Genomic DNA, 23594 nt, shown 5'->3' with positions numbered 1-23594 from the left:
GCATTTTTCATATACACACACATTCGTTATACACTAAAAATTAACTCATTACCTCCCACACTCCCCAATTTTTTATTTTTTTTAAAAAAATACATAAATGGTTACCTTAGGGACTGAACTTTTTAAATATTTATGTCAAGAGGGTATAACACTGTTACTTTATAAACTATGGGCTTGTAATTAGGGATGGACGCAAAACTGAAAAAAATGCACCTTTATTTCCAAATAAAATATTGGCGCCAAACACTGTGATAGGGACATAATTTAAATGGTTTTATAACCGGGACAAATGGGCAAATAAATGTCATGGGTTTTAATTACAGTAGCACGCATTATTTAAAAACTATAAAGGACGAAAACTGAAACATAATACATTTTTTCCCACATTTTTTCCTATTTTCCCATTAAAACACATTTAGAATAAGATACTTCTTTGCATACTGTCCCACCTAAAGAAAGCCTAATTGGTGGTGAAAAAAACAAGATATAGTTCATTTCATTGTGATAAGTAATGATAAAGTTATAGACGAATGAATGGAAGGAGCGCTGGAAGGTGAAAATTGCTCTGGTGCTCAGGGGGTAAAACCCCTCAGTGGTGAAGTGGTTAAGTATAGACTGCTCAAAACTCCAAACCATGCTTTATTCTGCACAATTATACACAGACTTGCATAACGGGTCCATGTAGTTCATGAACCTTAATCTCTACCAGAGCATCAAGACAAAAGACACAAATATCACATCGGCTGTCACAGGTTTCGCTTTTGCTTCATCAGGGTCTCCGTTGATATTGAGAAGATTACACCTGGAGATTGTGCTGGTAATTTATCGACTGTTGAATCTGAAGGAACAGGAAGAGTTGCTCTGTGTGGTAGCATTCCCTTCAAGGCTGTGCAGAGGACCCTCAAGGGGGTGATGCAACATTTGAAAAAGGGGCCCCAATCAATCTATCGCTATTTCCCACAATGCAATAAGGTCCACAGACAGAAAACTGTCAGGACCATGGTCATGACATCACACTGTGGGAGGGGTTTCACCACAGTATCCACCATACAGATCAACCCCCACCCACTGATGATCTATTTGAGGAAAGGAAAAGATTACTTGTTGGAAAGAGGGTGTCAGCTACTGATTGGAATGAAGTTCAATCCTCGGTTAACCTTCCTGGCGGTAACCCCGAACGTAGGGTAAGCCGCGCAGGAGGTTTTCTCAGGCCCTGCTTGGCCGATTTACACAATTTTTTTTTTTTGCAGCATGCAGCTAGCACTTTGCTAGCTGCGTGAGCACACCGATCGCCGCCGCCCCACGCCAATTTTCCGCTATCCGCCGCGCCGCCCCCCTAGACCCCTTGCGCTGCCTGGTCTATCAGCGCCAGGCGGCGCTGAGGGGTGGATCGGGACTCCCGATGATGTCACGACGTCGATGACGTCATCCCACCCCGCCCATGGCAACGGGGGAAGCCCTCCAGGAAATCCCTTTCTTTGAACGGGATCTCCTGATCGCCGGAGGCGATCGAAGAGGGTAGGGGGATGCTGCTGCTCAGCGGCTATCATGATTTAAAAAAAAAAAAATTACAAAAAAATGGCTGCGCTGCCCCTGGCGGTTTTTAATAGACCGCCAGGAGGGTTAAAGTTCCTCTTTAACAGTGGGATAACAACAAAAGAAAAACCAAAACAAGTAACTAATGTAACTATGGATAACCCACACCCGACGTTGAGACCACGCCTCTTGCATTATAAAATTATCACTTACTATCTCTTAAAATGTTTTAATTACGATATTTTAACAGGTCATGTAAAAAAAAAAAATGTACGCAATGCAGTAAAAAATAAACCTTTAATTTAAAGTTAAATATCATCATCACCAAATATTGTACCAGCAACATACTTCACATTTTATCATAAACAGGAGAAATATCTAAATACAGTTTATCTACGGTAACACTTTTCATTTTAAGATTTTAATGGGTGAAAAGAGAGAAATATTGAACTTCTTCATTTTTTCAAACTTCCTTTTCCTTATAAAATGCATAAAAAATAAAAAACAAATATATAATATATACTGTCTATCTTGAAAAAAGATACACAAAGAACGTTAAATTTGTGCTGAGGAAAAAAAAAATAATATATGCACTGCACTGACCCATAAGGGGAGAATAATAATAAGAGGTTCATAGGTATTACTTGATGCCCCCCCCCCCCCCATGCTCACACCCCTTCCCTTGCTTCCCCTTGTTGCCCTCATGGCCTTGGAGCCCATCTAACAAGTGTGGCCATCATGATCGTCACCCATAACAGGTGTTGGCACAAAAACACCCAATCTGAAGTATAGTCCCCTGTATCAGAGGAAGGGAAGGTTAGTAGTTGGGTGCCGCCCACAGCTCTGACCCCCTTCAATTGCAGGAACTGCTGCCCTCTAGTTACGCCCCAGGCTGTGACCCAAAAAAGATGTATTTCTCTAGGTAAACACAAAGGATCAGAGTATACAAGAGGAGCAGACTAGTGTTGGTTGAATTACACACAGATAGTTTTCAGTTCTGTCAAATTAGTCCCTGGTTAATTTAGGAGCTGAATTTGGATTCCAATTGACTGCTTAAAGGGGAACTGAAGAGAGAGGTATATGGAGGCTGTCTTGTTTATTTCCTTTTAATCAATACCAGTTGCCTGGCAGTCCTGCTGGTCTATTTCTCTGCAGTAGTATCTGATTAAAACCAGAAACAAGCATGCAGCTAGTCTTGTCAGATCAGACTTATAAGTCTGAACCACTGAAACACCTGATCTGCTGCATGCTTGTTCAGGGGCTATGGCTAATAGTATTAGAGGCAGAGGATCAGCAGGGCTGCCAGGCAACTGGTATTGCCTAAAAGGAAATAAACATGACAGCCTCCATATACCTCTCTCTTCAGTTCCCCTTTAAGGGTATTGGATGAGTGCACAGATTTAGCAGAATTCCGCCTTGTGCACCAGAATTGTGCACCTTCCAGTTAACCCTTTCCACTCCTTTGTTGGACTTTGTCCGACATTGCCATTTTCCTGCATGGCTTCTATTGTATGTGGGACATTGTTCAAAAAAAATAAAACTTGCTATCGCTAGTTGGCGGTTTTGCCAAATAACATTTGGGACAGCACTATCCTGTACAGAGGAGAGTGTTGAACTATGTCCGTTACTCTGATCTCTGCCGGCCATCACCCCCGCCATTTCATAGTAGGGGCTCTGCTGCTGGACTGGGTCCCATGCGGAACCCCCTATGTGGACCAAAGTGATAGACAAAGTCAGACTCTTTGATCCCATCGAGGAGCACTGATCGCCACTTAATAAAGACATTACTCTAGAGCACAGGTGTTGAACTCCAGGCCTGGAGGGCCAGATCCATGCCAGTGTTTAGGATGAACTGAGAAAGAGAGGAATGTGTTCTACCTTATGGACCACACCTTTCCTGATTCAAACCCATCAATTAATTTGAGCTGTGTCAAAAATGTACATCCCTGTTCTAGAGCAAGGAGTTATGAAGCCTTTAGATAGTTGCCACCAATCTTTTTTTACGGATCACCCAGCACCCTGGCTGGAATAAATTATGTGCTGGGGGATGTGGGTGATCCAAAAAAGGATTAGAAAGGGTTAAAAATGGAATTTGTGTAATGCACAAATGTTTTTCTTCACTCAAAAAGTGTGAAAAAAACCCAAAACAAGAGAAAAACAGATTTGTGGAGCGCCGTAAGCAAAAAACAATTGTGGACCGTCATAAGCAAGCGACATGTCTACCGCGTGTGCTTGAGGGACGTCACACTGAACAATAGCAATCAACTACAATCACAGGGCAATTTTACAATTTCACAAAACAAACTTGCAAGCCGTGAAATCGGAATTTGTTTGGAATTCCATGCAAAGTTTCTGCAGATATGGAATTTGCCAATTGCGACCATCTCTAGAGGAATTTCCTGGGCTGTTAATTTGTGTCTGATGGTTAGTGATGACCTTAATCTGCTAATTTTTGCAACAATGGCCATACATAATTACGATTTGGACATTCTACTAATGTTGTGTAATACAGTCCTGATTTTGCGTAACTTTTTCATAATTTAGTGCTGACCTAAGAGGTTAATAGCAAAGCCCCCATAAATGTTATTGTCACCAAAATTGCTACGTGTGTTAAGAAGGGTGGGTAAAAAATAATTTTTCAAAGAGACCTCGTAGTTTTTGAGAAAATCGATTTTAAAAATGCAAAGGAAAAGGTTTTTAAACTGAGAAAAAATGACTCCGAGACGACAGACAGCCCAGCTCTGATACTTACCCGGGGCTTCCTCCCGCCCCATAAACACGTCTAAGTCCCACGCCGTCCTCCTGCAGTCTGCCGTTGAGCCGCAGTGAGCTCCATCACCGGGCTCAGTTGATGCCAGTCAGGGGCTACTGCGCATGCGCAGACCTCTCACACATGCGCAGTAGACCTGGATGACGTCACTGACAGCTGACTGGCAAACAGCGGGAAGACGGCGTGGGACTGACGTGTTTATGGGGCAGAAGGAAGCCACGGGTAAGTATCAGAGCTTGGTTGTCCTTTTAAAAAACATTTTTCCTTTGGATTTTTAAAATCGATTTTCCCAAAAACTACAAGGTCTTTTTTTTTGTTTGCCTTGTTCCCACTATTCTCCTAACATACATAGCAATTTTTGGTGATGATAGCATGTATGGGGGCTAAATTTGTCACAAAATTACGCAAAGATGACGTAAAATTGTAGAATTACTGTTCCCGCATCCTGATTATGGTTACAAATAAAATGAATTACGATTTTACAAGAAATTTCACATTAACCCCCTCCAGCCCGCCTAACGCCAATCAGCATCGAGAGGGTGGCAGCCCCGGGACCGCCTAACGGTGCCAAGTCCTGGGGTGGGGTTTTACAGAAGATTGCGTGCGCTGATGCGTGCACATCACCGTTTGGATGACAGAGCTCCGCTCCGCCATCAGTCTCCCAGTGGCGATCGCTGCTAGGAGACTGTTAGATGGAAAAATCGCTGTCTATTTAGTCTGTACTGTGCTGCGATCTATGGCAGCGCTGTACTGGGGACAGCCATGTCACTCGGCTGTGCCCTGGAGAGGCTCACAGAGTGATCCCCTCTCATAGGCTGAAGCCTATGAGAGAGGAAGGCCCTGATTGGCTGGTGGGGGAAGGGATGGGTTAAAAAATAAAGAAAGAAAAAATAGTAAAATGTAATAAAAAACAAACAAATAAATAAACATACAAACATGCCAGCAGGGATCAGAGCCCACCAACAGAATTCTCTGTTGGTGGGCAGAAAAGGGAGGTAATAATCACTTGTGTGCTAAGAAGTATGGCTCTGCAGTGAGCACTTAAAGCTGCAGAGCCCTAATTTGTAAGCAATAGCAAATATAGCAAAATAGCAATATTCAAATGTTCTTCAAATGACGAACGTTTGGGTCAAACCTGATGGTCACCTGAATTCGTACACCAATACTAGGCAGGGCCGTTTCTGGCCCTTTTGGTGCCCAAAGCAGGGCAGCTGTTTCCTTCCTCCAACCCCTAAACTTATGAATAGGATGTCTGTAGTCTATGAATAGGAAGTCAATAGTCTACATTAGTTGTCTTTGCAGACAGCAATGACATTTAAAAAGGTTAGGTACAAAAATATTGTTCCTCAAAACAAGTCAATAAGGATATAATTAGCAGGCCAGATACACCTCACTGGCTCAAACTCGCTCAACCCACATAACAAATCCTTCCTATAAATGTTGAGAGGTGTGTGGAACATTTATGCGTTACAATTACCATTCATCCCTTTCTGAATGGAACTAGAAGTTCGTAATAGGAATTCCATTAAACAATCTGACAACAAGAATAGCTCATTTGTGTCCGCTCAAGCAGCTCACTCCAGGTATCTCCCTGGTTTGTCCATGTTTAAAAATGGCCCTGACACTAGAGGTAGCAGAACAGAATGTCAGTAGAACAGGCACCCAAGATGGACGATGGCTTGCAATGGTTTTACCTGTTCCAAGTAAAATTGTAGCTTTTGTTACAAGTATGTTTGTTTTTCTGTACCATGTTCCAAAAACGTATAATCTGCCCTGGGTTCACGTAATGAGCGGTAACAATATGGTTGTATGTACAGTTTGAGAAATGAACACTCCAGTTATTGAAGTCGCTGGTCTTTGGTGGTGCCGCTGGTTTAACTCCCAGTTTCTCCAGGCAAAGGCCCACATAGACATCCTCTAGGGGAAGCCACCTAACGGTTGGAGAGATATTGACTATCTTAGAGGCCAGGTTTGCTGAGAACACATAGCCAGTCCCAGAACAAAATAAGGGATAGCTGTTTCTTGGGTACTCTTCTTGTGATACACTCCACTTACTGTTTGGATCACGGATAGGTGCAGCATTTCTCATTAGATGACCCGTGAAATAGTCCTGTCTTGGTGGTTGGTCTGGTTTCAGGATTGTCTTTATTAAATATTCAGTATTGACAAACATGTCAGTGTCAGTTTTCATCACATACAAGGCTTTTGGACAATATGTAGCTACCCAGTAAAATCCCATGAGGACCTTAAGAGTCAGATTTCTATAGGTATCCAAATAATCCTGCTGAATAATATCATGATGTTCCTGACTTTCTTTCAGCAGACCCTGTTGGGCGTCCTCAGACCGCTTGTCATCCTTTCCTAAGATAAACAGCCGTAGTATCTTCACCCCAGGTATAAAGTCCTCCTTCCCCCAAGTTTGCCTAATGGCTTGCCGAGCTTCTTTCTGCCATCTCTCTCCAGCGATAAGTAAGACCAGAAAAGGTCCATCTCCTTGACATTTATCAGGCTCGTTGATGATGTAATCGTATACATTGATTGTTGGTCCCGTAGATTTAGTCTCCGGTTGAGATGCTGAATTAAGGGAAGAACTGATTGACTGCTTTACTTGAATATTTTTAGCAAGCACAGAAAATATATTGCTGTTTTGGAGATCAGTGCTAACCAAACTTGGAAAGATAACATGAAAGGTAAAGCTTAGCAAAGTCAATGTCAGAAGAGCCAGGAAAAGTTTTAGCATATTTTTAGCTCCACAGGGATTGCAGGCTCCTTTCATTGAAGGCATGATGATGAGCTCTTCACGGGATCTTCATAGAACTGCTGCTAAAATATTATTTTCTCTTGGCATGTTGGCAATGTCTTCATTTCTTGGATGATGGCTCTGAAACATATGAAATATTGTTAGAGAAAAAAGGTAATCCTAAACATATTAAGTAATGCTTTGTCATTTTTGCTGAAGATCGTTCCCCCTGTAGCTACGCCCCGTAGCTACAGGGGGCAGCCATTGCGGCTGCAGGGGGAGTCCAGAGCAGTAAGGGGGCTTCAACTACTACTTCACTTCCTCTGATAAAGACTTTACGCTAATCGGCATTAGGCAGTCCTGGGGCTGCCGCCGCGGCCAAGCCCATCGCCTTGACGCGGTCGACAAGTGGTTAAAAGTGCAATTACCATACCTCCCAACTTTTTGAAATAAGAAAGAGGGACACTTAAACCACACCCCTAACCACACACCCTGCACACCCCTAGTCATGCATACCATAAAGATTTCAAAAGAAAAATGTGTTGTTTTATAAGTCCTTTCTATTCTGGTTCATTGTTCCTTTTTTACTTTCCCCTCAGACATAGCTAATGCAGCCTGATTGGCTGACGCCTCTGTCCTTCCTGTTTTCCCCTCCCACACCTCTGTTCCTCTCTGATTGGCCAATATTTCTCATGCTGAGACAATGCACTTTCTACTGCAGAGCTGGGTGGGAGTGTCTGAAGACTGGGAGGAGGGCAGGCAGTGATACACAGACAGAGTAAGGGAGGAAATTATGTCAAGATTGGCTTCAAGATAGACATAGTCAAAATGGAAAACCATAAGAAGGATTTTCTCTTTTTTTTTTTACTATAGACAAATCTCTAAAATCAAAATGTGGACAGTGCAATACGTATGTTATGTAAGTAGAGCAAGTATTTATCTACTTATATATGTGTTTTTTTCTTCTGACAGCTCCTCTTGAAAGGGTAAAATACATGGAATGTGAACTAGTAAACGGGAATCTCAAGTGAAAATAAACTTGTGAGATAATGTATATGTGTAGTACAGTTAAAAAATAGAACATTATTAGCACAGATATGAGTCTCATATTGTTTCCAGTACAGGAAGAGTTCAGAAACTTCAGTTGTTATCTATGCAAAAGAGCTTCTCTGAGCTGAATTAGTCAGAGAGCAATGATATTTTCGGAAGCACTTATCTCAACCTTTCTCTCCTGTTTCTTGTTTGTTTAACCACCCTGACGTTCTGTTAGAACGGCCAGGGCGGCGGCGCAGCACATTTTTTTAAATTTTTTTGGGTTAAATCATGTAGCTAGCCGAGCGCTAGCTATATGATAGCCGCTGTGCAGCGGCATCCCCCCGCCCCTTCCGATCACCTTCGGCAATCAGAGCAAACAGGAAATCCCGTTCAGAATGGGATTTCCTGTTTGGCTTCCCCCGTCGCCATGGCGACGATCGGGAAGACGTCATCCACGTCATGGCGTTGGAGGGAGTCCCGATCCACCCCTTAGCGCTGCCTGGCGCTGATTGGCCAGGCTGCGCAGGGGTCTCGGGGGGGGGGGGGGGGGAGCCTGTAATGCGGCGCATCGGCAGCGAGCGGCGGCGATCGATAACAACACGCAGCTAGCAAAGTGCTAGCTGCGTGTTTTAAAAAAAAAAAAAATAGTGAAAATCGGCTCACCAGGTCCTGAGCAAACCAGCGCAGCGGTCATAGACGAGCTGAGCTCGTCCATACCGCCAAGCTGGTTAAAGGACAACCGAGGTGACGTGACATGATGAGATAGACATGTGTATGTACTGTATCATCTCAACTGTCTGTCACTGTATTTTGTTTTTTTTCTGCAGAGGAAAGTTCAACAGGTCATTAGCTTGCTCTGCGAAATCATTTAGAATGCTGAGTAGTGTGTAAACTGCAAATATTAGAGAATGATGCAGTTATAAAAAGCATTATATAACTGAAAATAAAAATGTTATTTTCTTTGCTCCTAATGTTCTATTAATTATTCGTAATACACAACCAATTTATTACATAATTGTTTTTTTCTCGCTTCAGTGCCACTTTCATTATCAGTGCTACACATAAATTTTATTATATCATGTTTTTTTTTGCTTCAGTGTCACTTTAAGGAGAGTAATCCAGGATGTGCACACCTTTCTTTGTTACCCTTGATGAAAAGGCATTGTTTCTTCTGCCTCATTAATATGATAATGCATTCGAACCACTCCTTAAAGAACAACTATTGGTAAAACGCGATATGTGACACACTGCAATGATTGCGCAAGCATATGCCTTACATCACTAATACTATGTATCTATTCCTATATAAAGCTCGAAACTGGGGCTGAGTGGATCGGGGAATGCGAGACATAACCAGGGTGTGACGTGTGTCATGTGACATCACAGCATACCTGTAGCTAATTATAGTCACGCAGATAACTCACACAGGAGGACACCTCATTGTTGCGCAGGAGATGATGTGGGAAAGGTGCCCAAAATGAAAGCAATGTTTTGGGAAATGATAAATACTCTTTTTTTTCCCTTGATAAATTGGCCAGGAAGGCTGACCAATAGGAAGAGATTTCACCCAGTGATGTCTCTGAAATCCACCACCACAAGAGGGCCAAATGATTTACATATTTCCCATGATGCATTATAGAGTAGCACATGTGATACTCCAAGTGTGTGTATGTGTTTCCTCCAGGCTCTCCACTTTTGCCCTACACTCCAAAAACATACTAATAACTTAACTGACAGGCCACCCTTCCTCCCAGAGTAAGATAAGGTGTTGTAGATGTCAGTGCTATATAAATACATAATAATAATATAATATGACAATATACTATGACTATCGTAGGGAAAAGATTGTGAGCGCCTCTGAGGACAGTCAGTGACATGACTATGTACTCTGTACAGTGCTGCAAAAGATGTCAGTGCTAAACATATAATAATAATAGGGTAGGACATTAGACTATGACTATGGCAAGGATTGGATTGTAAGCTCATCTAAGTACAGTCAAGTGACATGACTATGTACTCTGTAATGTATTGCACAAGATGTCAGCGCTATATAAATACATAATAATAATATAATAGGAAAAAAGACTATGGCTATGGTAGGATTAGATTGTGAGTTCCTCTGAGGACAGTCAGTGACATGGCTATGTACTCTGTAAAGTGATGCACAAGATGTCAGTGCTATATAAATACATAATAATAATAATATAATAGGACAAAAGACTATGACTGCGGTAGGGTTCGATTGTGAGCTCCTCTGAGGACAGTGACATGACTATGTATTCTGTAAAGTGCTGCACAAGATGTCAGTGTGCTATATAAATACATAATAATAATAATATAATAGGACAATAGACTATGACTATGGTAGGGGTAAGATTGTCTCTGTGCTATATACAGTAAATGCGTAATAATAATATGGTAAGATCCCCTGGATACTGGATTTAATGCAATAATACATTTATTATTCTGTAAGTCTGTTGAAGTTATACATGTGCTCATTTCTTAGGGCTGTTACTAGCTGAATCCTGTAGATCAGATGTTGGTTCTAGACTAAAGATTGAATGAGCGATATGTCTTGAAAATCTACTTTTGCCAAGTCGCTACATGCCAGCCACGCCCAGACTTGATTAAAAACCCACGTCACTCTTCTAGATATCGCTGAGAGATAGTAACTGTTTACAGTATGCTGGAAAATTCGAACAGTGCCAAACAAAAAACATGAGGATGTGTGACAACACTCCATCAATCATGACGCAGGATATATTATCCTGGAACTAGTTGTGAAGTAAGAAGTTCCCAGTAACTTTAATTCAGAAGTAACAGTTCAACGGCATAATTGCAATACCTTGTAAGTTTGACTGTGATTACTTTAAAGGAAACCTAACTGAGAGAGATGGATGTTTCCTTGTAAACAATACCAGTTGCAGGGGCGTAGCAAAAGGGGTTGCAGAGGTTGCGACCGCATCGGGGCCCTTGGGCCAGAGGGGCCCCGGAGGGCCCTCCCTCAACTACTGTATTAGCTCTCTATTGGCCCTGTGCTCATAATAATCACTTTTATAGATACTTTGAATAGTGGTAATTATTAACAAACTGCTCCCCAACCCCTTCTTGCACCTCTGACACCGTAGTTGCCATTGGCAGGTTTTGGTGTGCCATATCAATTGTTATGTATAGAGTGCTTGGGGGGCCCCATTGTAAAACTTGCATCGGGGCCCACAACTCCTTAGCTACGCCACTGACCAGTTGCCTGGCAGTCCTGCTGATCTCGTTGGCTGCAGTGGTGACTGAATCACACACCTGAAACAAGCATGCAGCTAATCCAGTCTGACTTCAGTCAGAGCACCTGATCTGCATGCTTGTTCAGGGGCTGTGGCTAAAAGTATTAGAAACACATGATCAGCAGGAGAGTCAGGGAACTGGTATTATTTTAAAAGAAATATCCTCAGTTTAGGTTCCCTTTAAAGTGTACCAGTGATATAGAAAAATCGATACTTACCTGGGACTTCCTCCCGCCCCCAGGGCCGGTTTAGGCAACAATGGGGCCATAGGGCAAAATAATCCCGGGGGGGGGGGGGGGGCAACAGAGACCCCAGAACAAAAATAGGCATCTAGGGACCTTTTTTGCAGCTGGTATAGTCAGGGTGAGAAGCCCCAATCGGTCGGAGCTCCACATTCTGGCTATCCCAGCCTGCATGGGGGACAAGGGGTTAAAAAGTTTCAGGAGGGGGACCCCACATAATTAAAAAAAAAAAGCATTTCCCACACTCTAAACATAAAATAAAAAATTGGGAAAATAGGAAAAAATGCCAGGGATCTTCATACAGCCATATTGCGGCTGTATAGCGACCCCTGGACAAAGCGCTGCGGCTGCGTATGGACCCCCTGGAAACCCCGTCAGGAAATGTATTGCTCTTTCTTTTGATACATGTAAAATTACACTACCGTTAGGTTTGCTACTAAAAGTGACATTTACCGCATTTAAAAGTATACTATAAGGTCTTTTTGAAAAATTGTTTTTCCTCTTATTCCCAATGATCTCCTTAACATATCCTGTACATTTAGGGTTTGTAGCATTTAAGGTGGATTTGCTATTAACCCTTAAAGTCGGCGGGTTTTTAAATGTGTATTTTTTTTCCTTTGAAATTTTAAAATTGATTTTCTCAAAAACTATAAGGTCTTTTTGAAAAAAAATGTTTTCCTCTTGTAGCCACTGGGGGCCTCTACAAGCTCTGGGGCCCTGGGGCACTTGCCTCCTTTGCCTCTATGGTAGCGCCGGCCCTGCCCGCCCCATAAACACGTGTGAGTTCCACGCCGTCCTCCGGCGGTCTGCCGCTCAGCTGCGGTCAGCCCCAGTTACTTGCTCAGTGACTTCAGTCTGGGTCTACGGCGCAGAAGACCCGGATTGGACCCGACTGAGCCTGTTACCAGGGCTGATCGGGGCTGAACGGCAAACCGCCAGAGGACGCTTTGGGACTCACACTTGTTTGTGGGGCGAGAGGAAGCCCCAGGTAAGTATCGATTTTTGCTATAATTTGATCTCTGGTTTCCTTTAACCCCAGCACGTCCGTTTCATCGATTACTACAGTTATGATGCTTAAAGGATACCAGAGCAGAGGCAAAGTAAATAGGAGAAAGGCATGTATAGGGAGCCGTCCTGATGCCCACCACTGCCCCGCATCCTACAACGTGCGACTGCGTATGACGTAAGCGCGCTGTAGGACGCGCACAGCCAAGCCAGGGCAGGCACAGTGATGCCCGACTCCAGAGACCCGGAAGAGCGTGCCAGAGGGAAGTTAGTAGGATCGGACGGGTGGAAAGGAGAACAGGGGAAGCGGTGGGCATCATGACGGCTCCCCATGCATGCCTGCTCCTCCTGTTCCTCCTATTTACTTCTGCCCTGGTATCCTTTAAGGCTGGTTTCACACGTTTAGCGGTGTGTGATCGTCCTGTGGCAGGAGAGCCCTGGGCAGAACGATTGCACTGCACAATTTCCCTTTGCACATTACCCTGCGGCAGTGTGTGCCGACAGTCAGGGGTGTAGTAGCAATAGGGGTTGCAGAGGTTTCAACCACATCAGGGCCCTTGGGCCAGAGGGGCCCCGAAGGGCTCTCCTTCAACTACAGTATTAGCTCTCTATTGGTCCTGTGCTCATAATAATCACTTCTATAGATACTTTGAATAGTAGTAATCATTAACAAACTGTTCCCCGTCCCCTTCTTGCACCTATAACACTGTAGTTGCCATTGGCAGATTTTGATGCGCCGTATCAAGTGTTATGTATAGAGTGCTTGGGGGGCCCCATGTAAAACTTGCATCGGGGTCCATAGCTCCTTAGCTACGCCACTGCCGACTGTGTAATATGCGTAGCGCCAACCCTCGCTCAGTGATGTACTGCTTCTTGGACAGGAAGTACGTCACTGGATTACTGTTGTTCTGGACATGCGCAACACTGCCGTAATCGCAAGCTTACGCTTACCGCTTCACCATGCATCGCCATAGACTTGCATTGCTGCATAATCTGTGCAGTATGCACGGATCATACAACAACGCACTGCAGAGTTTCCATAGATGTACATTGCCCTCGTGATGAGCTGCAGCAGGGAAGAGTACCACACCGCTTTTAATGTGAAAGTAGCCTTAGCTGTGTACTTATGACAACTAAATGGTAGAAATAAATATATACGATTTATTTACTTTGGGGGGAGGGCAGCTAGACTTTCTCCTGGGCACACGAAAAACAAAACAAAACTATATTTATCCGATGACTGTACCTGTGGACAGGGTCAGTGGGAGGTCACCGGACCTGCGGACAGGGTCAAGGGGAGGTCACCGAACCTGCGGACAGGGTCAGGGGAGGTCACCGGACCTGCGGACAGGGTCAGGGGAGGTCAACGGACCTGCGGAAAGGTTCAGGGGGAGGAGGAGCCAGGAGGACACCGGGGGAGCCAGGAGGACACTAGGGGACCTCGCGGACTACAGTGGGCTAAAGGCCCGACAGGCCTGGATTTTACCTCACAGGAGCCTATAGGCACAGATGTCCTGGCACCTTAGACATTGCCCTCCATGAACCTACAGATCCCCGCCCAACTGCACCGCAAGTGTGCTGGCTGGCCCGCTGTCACTTCTCCCTTACTTCCCTTGCCTGTCATCATAGGTAGCTACAGGTGTCCCTTAGTATTAGGTAGCCAGAAGTACCCTCAATATCTAGCGGTAACCCCAAATATTAGGTAGCTAGAGAAACTTCAGCATTAAGTAGCTGGAGGTGCCTCTGACTGAAGGGAGATCTCATCAGTGGAATACAGAGAGCTGAGTGGGCAACCTTATTTACACTCACATCAGAAATCTGCATAGGGAAAGAGGGAGGCACTCAGGGAGGGGAATGAGCCGACTTTCCTTCATCAGGCGCCTGTAGGCACATGCCTACAGTGCCTTATGGTAAATCCGCACCTGAAACCCAAATTGTGTTTTTAAAACCTGCTCAGTATTCCTTTAAGGACTTAGGACAAGTGAAGTGAGAAGAATATGGAGGCTGCCATATTTATTTCTAAACAATACCAGTTGCTAATCCTGTCAGATCTGACAGTTATGTCAGAAACACCTGATCTGCTGCATGCTTGTTCAGGGGCCATGGCTGAAAGTATTAGAGGCAGAGGATCAGCAGGACAGCCAGGCAACCGGTATTAGAGACGTAAATATGGCAGCCTCCATATCCCTCTCATTTCAGGTGTCCTTTAATCGATCTTCAGGGTCAGACAGTGAGCTAGCATGTGCTCAGATGCACTCACAGCCAATTTTGATTGGCCAATGTTTGGCCATTTCATACACTTCCATGTATCTTCCTTAACCATACAATCTGTTCATGGAATTCAAAATCTGTTGGCCCTCCTACTGCACCATGGAAATGGTAAAACTGGCCAAGCTTTGGCCAATCAAAATTGGATGTGCGTGTGTACTTTTAGATGAAGTCTAAAAACATATGAAAATTGTGCACCTTCAACAGGAAGTTATTAAAACCCCTATAGTTTGCCTGTGACAGATTGATATACAGTAGAGTCTCTGTTATCTGGCCCCAATAGGGATCAGCTGATGCAGTATAAGTGGGCTTTCTGGTTGCTTGAGACTCATTGTTAGAGAGTAACTGTCAGGCATAAAATCATTATTTCTCAGTTTTCGGCCATTATAACTTTAAAATAATACATGCTGCCGTAATTAAAACCCACACATTTTAATTTCCCATTTGTCCCAGTTATTGCAACGTTTAAAATTTTTCTCCAGTACAATGTATGGAGCCGATATTTTAGTTGTAAATAAAGGTGCATTTTTTCAGTTTTGCGTCTTTCACTAATTACAAGCCCATGATTTGTAAAGTAACAGTAATATACCCTGTTAACATACATATTAGAAAAAAGTTCAGACCTTAAGGTAACTATTTATGTATTTTTTTATTAATTGTATTTTTTTTGTTTTACCAAAAAAATTTGGGGGGGGACTATTGGGGGGTGAGGGAGGTAATAGGGTTAATTTTAAATCTGAATAAAAGTCTGTTAGTAAAATAAAACAAGGTTTTTAGATGTAGTTTTACTATTTGGCCACAAAATGTTCTTGCGCATAACTTCCCTATGCGTAGCAACGGTAGCATTACTACGCAAACCGAAAGTAATGCAAGGACGTGTACATAACGTCTTTTGTGAATCACGGCGCCGTTTCATCGATGGTGGCGGTCATTCAGCGCTGCATAATATGTTGGCGCTTTATAAATTAAATAAATAAATTAAATAAATAAATACACATGGGGTCTTAGAACAATGAATGAGAACTGTGTTTCCATTCATTGATCTCCCGGCTAACGATCGGTGAGCGGGAGCGTGCGGCGGGAAGGAACGTAGTAGCCACGTCCCTGCAAGGAGATATGCGATTTTGCAGGGACGTAGGTTCTCGTCCCGGGGAAGACAAAGTGGTTAAACAACTTGTACACACGCGGCCAACCTGCACGATAGTTGGGCAGGTTGATCCACCGGATAGATCGGGCAATTGGCTTGTTATCAGTTATCTTGTCGTACACACTCCTACCTATCGTCCAACAGACTAAATTTAGACAATAGTTGGGTGAAAAAGTTGCATGTGTGTACGGGCCTGTAGGCAGACGGTTGTTTTTCTTTACTGATGTTAATCATCTTCGTCCTGTTTGGATGCTGGCTCAGGCAGCACCCAAAACAAAGCTAAATTTGCCAACTGGCTGATAACTGAGGGATGGGAATCTGGTCCGACTGGTTCCTGATTCAGGTTAGGCTGGCATACTAATAGGTAGGAAGGTTAAAGATAATCTGTAGTCAAAATAATAGAATGAATGAAGCTGTTTATTTATTTACTTTACAATATTATTTTATAAAATATTTAGTCAGTGTTTTCCCATGGTTAGGCCTCGTTTCCCCTCTCACGATTCTCCCTTGCGATTCCGTTCAATTATAATGGATGGGTTCACTGCGCAAATGCAGGGCTGGTTCTCTCATGAAGCAAGGTGAAAACCTTGCATCAGGCACAGCGATTACAGGGACGGCATGTTTGTACTGTGTTTACACTTACAGCATGCAGTCAGAGTAGGAGGAGGAGTGAGAGGAGAGCGAGGTAAAGAGGTCATCATTGGAGAACAGCAGCTTGTTGTGCTGTGTGAGGAGTCTGACAGTAAGTGAGGAGGGGGGAGGCAGGAGGTCATCATTGGGGAAAAGCAGCTTGTTGTGCTGTGTATGGAGTCTGATAGTGAGTGAGGAGGGGGGAGGCAGGAGGCAGCAGTGTTTCATTTGACTTGCACAGCAGAAGGGAGGAGGTGGCACTGCTGTCCTGACTGAGGAGCAATGGAGTAGCTGAGGATGAGCAGTTTGTTTGTCACAGACTCACAGCCAGCAAGTGTGCTAGTATGTTGAGCTGCAGCATGTCATGTGAGAACATTAATAAAGCAGAGTAAATTTTAGGGTGCCGTGCGATCATTACAAATCGAGGGGAGGGGGTTCATCCTCACAAGTTTACCTCAGGCAGCAAACAGTCTAGAACTGGCCCTGCGCAAATGCACCAAAAAGCGTACAAACATGCATTACGATTCCACTGTGAATTACAACGCATGTATGGAAACATCAAACCCTGCAGTCTTTGCACTTTCTGATGCCCCTGCGATCGCGTATTAGTTGTGTTTCCAAAAGCACGGCTAGAAACACGCAGATGGAAACGAGACCTGAAATCTCTCTTCTCCCTGGTTTACGTTATGAAATTTATCACAGGTGGTGACCTCTTTAGTGCTGGCAGGTGATCTCTGCGGAATGTTCGTTTCCCTTTTTAAATGTTTATTGTGCTTCTTGAAGTGATCAGAAGATGGGAACGCACACACACATATGTACTGTTCACAATTTATTCAACTCCATATTGAATCGCAAAACATACGTACAAGCCAGATGGAGTAGAGCGGCGCTCAATTGCCATGGTGTTCGGAGTGTGCCAAGAAGCAGCCCCATGTAGTGGCTGGATAGTGTACTGGTTACTCTGTCACAGGAGACCAGGATTTCAATCTCGACTTTTCCTGTTCAGTAAGCCAGCACCGTTCCAGTAAGGTGTCCTTGGGCAAGACTCCCTAACACGGCTACTGCCTATAGAGTGCAATCTAGTGGCTCAAACTTTGAGTCTGCTCTGAGTCCTGTCTTGTATCGGTGGGACTATATAACATCGATCCAAGAAAAAGCCGACGCTGTGCCTGTGGCTGGGAGTACTCTGCGCAAGTGCACAACATCACTGAGAGCGCTCCTGGCCATGCAATCAAGGATGTGTGCCACCCGGCCAGCGCATGGGCACTATTCACGGACCTTGCAGACCCTGAGGTAGCCCCAGGGTCACTACACAGGGACTCTTTGCCAGCGAACAGTTCCTGCCATTGCTAAATACTACATAAGCAATGATATAAACCAGGTATGTCAAACCGGTCCTACGAGGGCCGAGATCCTCACACATTTTTGATACAGCTCAAATGAATTGATGGGTTTGGATCAGAAAAGGTTGTGGTCCATCAGGTAAAACACATTCCTCTCTTTCTCAGTCCATCCTAAACACTGGCATGGATCTGGCCCTCCAGGCCTGGAGTTCGACAAATGTGATATAAACGATAAACTATAATATTAACAATACATTTTACCCGGCGCCCAAATTGCCTGGCTGCTGCTAACAGACCTGGTCCGCCCATCATGCCAAGTGAGGGGGCAGAAGTCTGGGGACAGCACCAGGCAGAACATTTGTAGAAGGAACACCGCTCTACCCCACCAGTGGAGGGTTGTGCTGGACCAGGTTAGCAAGACCTCAGGAACATTTCAACAGAAGAAAGGTCCGCACCAATTCACCACGAACCCTCTTTATTGTTAGGACATATCCAATATTAAAACATCGAATCTCAAGCTGACATGTTTCGGACCTGCTGGTCCTTAAAGAAAACCTGAACTGAAAATTAAAAGTCAAAATAAGCATACACAAGTCATACTAACCTTCCAAGTAGTCTACTCCTCAGTGTCTTTCTCCTGTCCCGCATCCTGTTTGTTCACTGTGATCAAGGGGATTTTCCGTCCTCCATTTTGAAAATGACCATTACCCATAACAGCTTTCTGGTCAGCACACAGTTAAACTGTAACATCGTCCACTTGAGCCATAGGGAAACATGGACATTACCTGGTACATCTGTTTTCCTCTCAGCTATAACTGACAGCAACTGATATTTTACTGACAGCCACTGATATATTTCAGATCTGACAAAATGTTGTCAGAACTGGAAGTGATCGTTGTCAGAAGAAAATGGTGAGCTTCTGAGAGGAACTGATGGCAAGGTAACTATGTAATGTTCATTTGAAGTTACCTCATGTGTTTATTTTAAATATGTTTCCTCAGTACAGGTTCTCTTTAATCATAGCTCTATATACCAGGCAGAAACAGGAAGTGAAGAGAGTGCCTGGCCAACCTATACTGGGGGCAACTGTACCTGGCTAACCTATACTGGGGGCACCTATACCTGGCTAACCTATACTGAGGGCAACTGTAAATTTCAAAGAGCAACGTGGCTGGGCACTTCCAGATAAAACTCACATTTATTGAAAAAATCCATAAAATAGCATATACATCTTACAGACCACAGCAGCATACGAGAGAGAGAGAGTACAGCATGTAGGGAGATCGACAGCTGTTTTGAACCCACTCAAATGGAGCGCTTAATCATTGGTCCTGATGAAACGCCCCATTTGAGTGGGTGCGAAACAGCTGTCGACCTCCGTACATGCTGTACTCTCTCTCCTATGCTGCTGTGGTCTGTATGATGTATATGCTATTTTATGGATTTTTTCAATAAATGTGAGTTATATCTACAAATGCCCAGCCACTTTGCTCTTTAAGCTTTACATTGTTGGACTATATTGGGCTTTGAGCACTCCATAGATATCTGATAGCCGGTCCTGTGCACCCAGCCTCTCTACTGTGTGGGTCATACTAAGGGCAACTGTACCTAACTACCAATACTGGGGGCACCTATACCTGGCTACCTACCTATACTGAGGGTGTTTTTTGGGGGGCTTACCACAGCTATAACGTTGCAAATATTTGGGTGCTGTGTGATCATTGCAGCTCGGGGGTGGGGGGGGGACGCATCCTCAAAAGCTTGCCTCAGGCAGCAAAGATTCTAGAACCGACCCTGGATGCTAATTATCGTTAGTGCCAATCGCAGCGCCCAAATTGTGCCCAAATGGCCTGTTTCTGTGACTACGTCCCACCAATGCGTGTCAACCCTTGTTCATGTGCAGAAGTGATGCATCCTGGGAGTTTCTGCCTGCGTACATAAAGCTGACTAATTGCAAATAGCTTCTGTTTTAAGACGGTAAATTTACATAGAGCAAGTCTTATCTCCAGAATCCTCTCGTATTACTCATGGTTGACCTCAACGATAGAGAAAGAGAATTCCTGACTCATGACATCAGCAGATAAGATAAGATAATTTATGATAAGGTAAAAAGCAAGATCATTTAAAAGATGACACCTATACAGAGAGTGGGATGTGGGGGATGGGTGGAAAAACAAGGGGTGGGGGGAGAGCGCACTCAGGTTGTCATTCAATAAAAATGGCCTGCCGGCCGTGGAATATTCTCACCTGGATCTGTGGCTGACTGTCCCATACGGGGTGGCCAGCAGAAAGGCTTTGTCCCACTTGGACCGGGGACCAAGTCTTGGCAGAAGTCCTCCTCCACAAGGCGTGCAGTTGATAGCCTCCTTCAGAGCTGTAGTAGCAGGCCGCTGCTCTGGTATATTCTCCACCTAGCCTGATGAAAGGTTTGAGCAATCTGAAACACGTTGCTTAGCTACAATAAAAGTTTTTACTTTTGATTCACACGGCAGCCGCCGTCTATTTCCTACTTGCATACACTTGCACTGGCAAATTGCTTAAACCTACATTTCTCAACCCACCCACGACTGCCTGACAGTGCAGCCGCCTATAGCGGCATCACAGCACTCAGGCTAGGTGGAAAATATACCAGAGCAGCGGCCTGCTACTACAGCTCTGAAGGAGGCTATCGTCTGTGGAGGAGGACTTCTGCCAAGACTTGGTCCCCGGTCCAAGTGGGACAAAGCCTTTCTGTTGGCCTCCCCGTATGGGACAGTCAGCCACAGATCCAGGTGAGAATATTCCATGGCCAGCTGGCCATTTTTATTGAATGACAACCTGAGTGCGCTCTCCCCCCACGCCTTGTTTTTCCACCCATCCCTCACATCCCACTGTCTACTGCAGATTATATACTACCTAGAGTGGCACCCAAGAGAGCAGCACCATCTGATGACAACTACACAGACTTGCACAGTATTGTCAAGATCGCTCCCTCTGTCCAACAAAGGGGTTTAGGCTCCTTTCCTCTTCACATATACAGAGAGGTCAGTCGTGGATTAAAGGCTTAAAATTACTGTCGTCAGCAGGTATGAGGGCTTGATACCTCGAGCAACTGTTTAAGGGTAGGAACACACTAGGCATAATCGCACATGCATAGTTCCCAAAGCACGGTGCTTGGGGGTAATATTCAACTCATCTCTCTCTTTTATTCCTCATGTTCACTCCCTAACCAGCTCCTGCCATCTTCAACTCAAAAAAATATCTTGCATCAGACTTTTTCTCACTCAAGACACAACTAAAATGTTAATACATGCTTTTATAATATCCCGTCTGGACTACTGTAACATACTATTTAGTGGACTACCGTCTAACAGACTGGCCGTGCTCCAGTCGGTACTGAATTCAGCTGCTCGTCTCATTCATCTTTCTTCTCAATCTTCCTCTGCTGCCCCTCCCTGTCAAGCTCTTCACTGGCTGCCAATTAACCAGAGGATCCAGTTTAAACTCCTAACCCTAATCTACAAAGCTCTCCACAATCTGTCTCCCCGGTACTTATCCTCACTAATATCCAGATTTTTAGATACCAACCCAATCGCAATCTCAGATCTGCACATGATCTTCTGTTGTCCTCCTCTAGAATCACCTCCTCACATTCAGGTTTACAAGATTTTGCACGCACTTCACCCCTCCTCTGGAATGCCCTCCCACAACACATCCGTCACTCGCCAACCTTTGTTGCCTTGAAATGCTCTCTAAAAAGTCATTTGTTCCGACAAGCATATGCTCTACCTTAGGCCACTTCCCTTTGTACTAAGACCAAATTGCACTCCTATTAGGTATCCTAAAACAGTGATTCTCAACATTTTATTGTCATGTACCCCTTTTAAAACCCTGTACTCACCAAGTAGCATCGTAAACATTATCACAAGTACCCCTTGACAAATATATATTTAATCATAATACATGATAATTGGTTCTAAACCATTTCCAAGCAGTTAATGTTACTTTTAATTAGCTAAAACACTAATTTGGTGTTATTTAAATAAGATTCATCATTTTCTAAAACTCTTAATTTGTTATTCTTCGTTAAGTATATGAAGCCTGAGTACCCCCTGGAACCATGAGAAGTACCCCTTGGGGTACGCGTACCACATGTTGAGAACCTATGTCCTAAAACACACTGCCTCTGTAGATTTGTTGTATGCTACCCCTCCTCTTGTCCCCCCCCCCCCCCATTCCCTTTAGATTGTTAGCTCACAAGGGCAGGGCTCTCTACCCCTTTTGTGTCTTTATTTATCATGTTACTTTTATCACTGTCATTTATTCTGTATTTAGTATTCTGTATTTTGTATCATTTTTTTGTTTTGTCACTAATTATGTATCTTGAATATTGGCATACACTATTGTCTGTATAATTGTGTACCCTTTCTTACTTTGTGCAGCGCCACGGAATATAAAGTCAATAATAATAATAATAATAATAATAATAATAATAATAATAATAATAATACTATGCATTTTCCACTAGGTGCTATGGAAAACACATATGTGATTCTGCCTGGCGTTTTCCTACCCTAAAGGACATCCGTGGTGAAAATAAAATAATGAGATAAACAGTTGTATCTATCTCCCTTCTAAAAATGACTTTTTTAAAGATATCCCACAGTTTTATTTTATATTTAAAATACTTCTTTAAAGGACTTACGAGGCCAAATTATTAAAAAAAAAGTTAAAAAAGGTAAGTACCTGCATCTCTTTAAAAGACACGGAGGACGCCATCCGCTCCCTCCGTGTCATTCCGCCGGGTCCCCGCCGCTCAATAGACCCCCCGGCCTGTCACGACCGCAGGGCCCGGGTCGGGCTCTCCTGCCTTTGCCAATATGGCCGCCGGAGCTGGCCGCGGCTGTGCAGTCTGCACCTGCCGCAAGTGCGGCTGCGCAGCTCTAGGGCCAACCCCCCGATCTACGCAATGGGATGGGTTTCCAGCGGGTGGGGTGAGTGGAGAGAGCGATACATTTGGGGTTCACTCTGGTGTCAGATGGCTAAAAATCCTGCATGCAGGATCTTTAGGCAATGTTGGAAGTGCTGTACATGCCCTAGATCGCCACCCGTGGTAAATGTCGGGTCAAAAAATGGATACTTAACTAAGAAGATAGTAGCCATTGGATCCTGTAGAGGCTTCCCACTCTGTCCTCCAGAGCACCGTTCCTGAGCGCTAGGGCTGAAACTTTCATAGAGGCAAAGGGAGAAAGTGCCTCAGGGCCCCAGAACCTGTAGGGGCCCCTAAGGTGTCTTCCCCCTCTCTTCTCCAGCTATGGTGACCCTATTCATGCCTGCAGGTAATGAGGGAGAGATGGAGTCCAGAGTGTAGAGCACGGTACTGCCACCTGTGTCCTGCCTGGATTAGGTGAGACACCGCTGTGTGTAGCATAGAGTGTGGTGCTGCCTCCTGTGTCCTGCCTGGATTAGGTAAGACTCCGCTGTGTGTAGCATAGAGTGTGGTGCTGCCTCCTGTGTCCTGCCTGGATTAGGTGAGACACCGCTGTGTGTAGCATAGAGCGTGGTGCTGCCTCCTGTGTCCTGCCTGGATTAGGTAAGACTCTGCTGTGTGCAGTATAGAG

The 23594-nt window shown here is 44.3% G+C and overlaps 1 protein-coding gene across 2 annotated transcripts in view; it reads right to left on the bottom strand.

The window, feature by feature from the left end:
• Positions 1-1886: 1886 nt before the first annotated feature.
• The window catches only part of LOC137521901 (beta-1,3-galactosyltransferase 2-like), a 40829-nt gene continuing 19121 nt past the window's right edge, over positions 1887-23594 (bottom strand). The window contains exons 1-2 of one of the 2 annotated variants that reach the window (XM_068241769.1): positions 20242-20327; positions 1887-7187 (exon numbers count right to left, since the gene is read on the bottom strand). In XM_068241769.1, coding sequence (XP_068097870.1) covers positions 5997-7091 — 1095 coding nt within the window. In that variant the 5' untranslated portion in view covers positions 7092-7187; positions 20242-20327 and the 3' untranslated portion in view covers positions 1887-5996. Of the gene's footprint in view, positions 7188-20241; positions 20328-23594 lie in introns of those variants that run through there. The other variant, XM_068241768.1, reaches the window with a different exon arrangement.

The sequence above is a fragment of the Hyperolius riggenbachi genome, chromosome 6 (assembly GCF_040937935.1).
Source record: "Hyperolius riggenbachi isolate aHypRig1 chromosome 6, aHypRig1.pri, whole genome shotgun sequence".
In the NCBI taxonomy this organism is placed as follows: Eukaryota; Metazoa; Chordata; class Amphibia; order Anura; family Hyperoliidae; genus Hyperolius; species Hyperolius riggenbachi.
The sequence above is the reverse complement of the archived record's forward strand: the minus strand, read 5'-3'. Positions and strand labels throughout refer to the sequence as shown.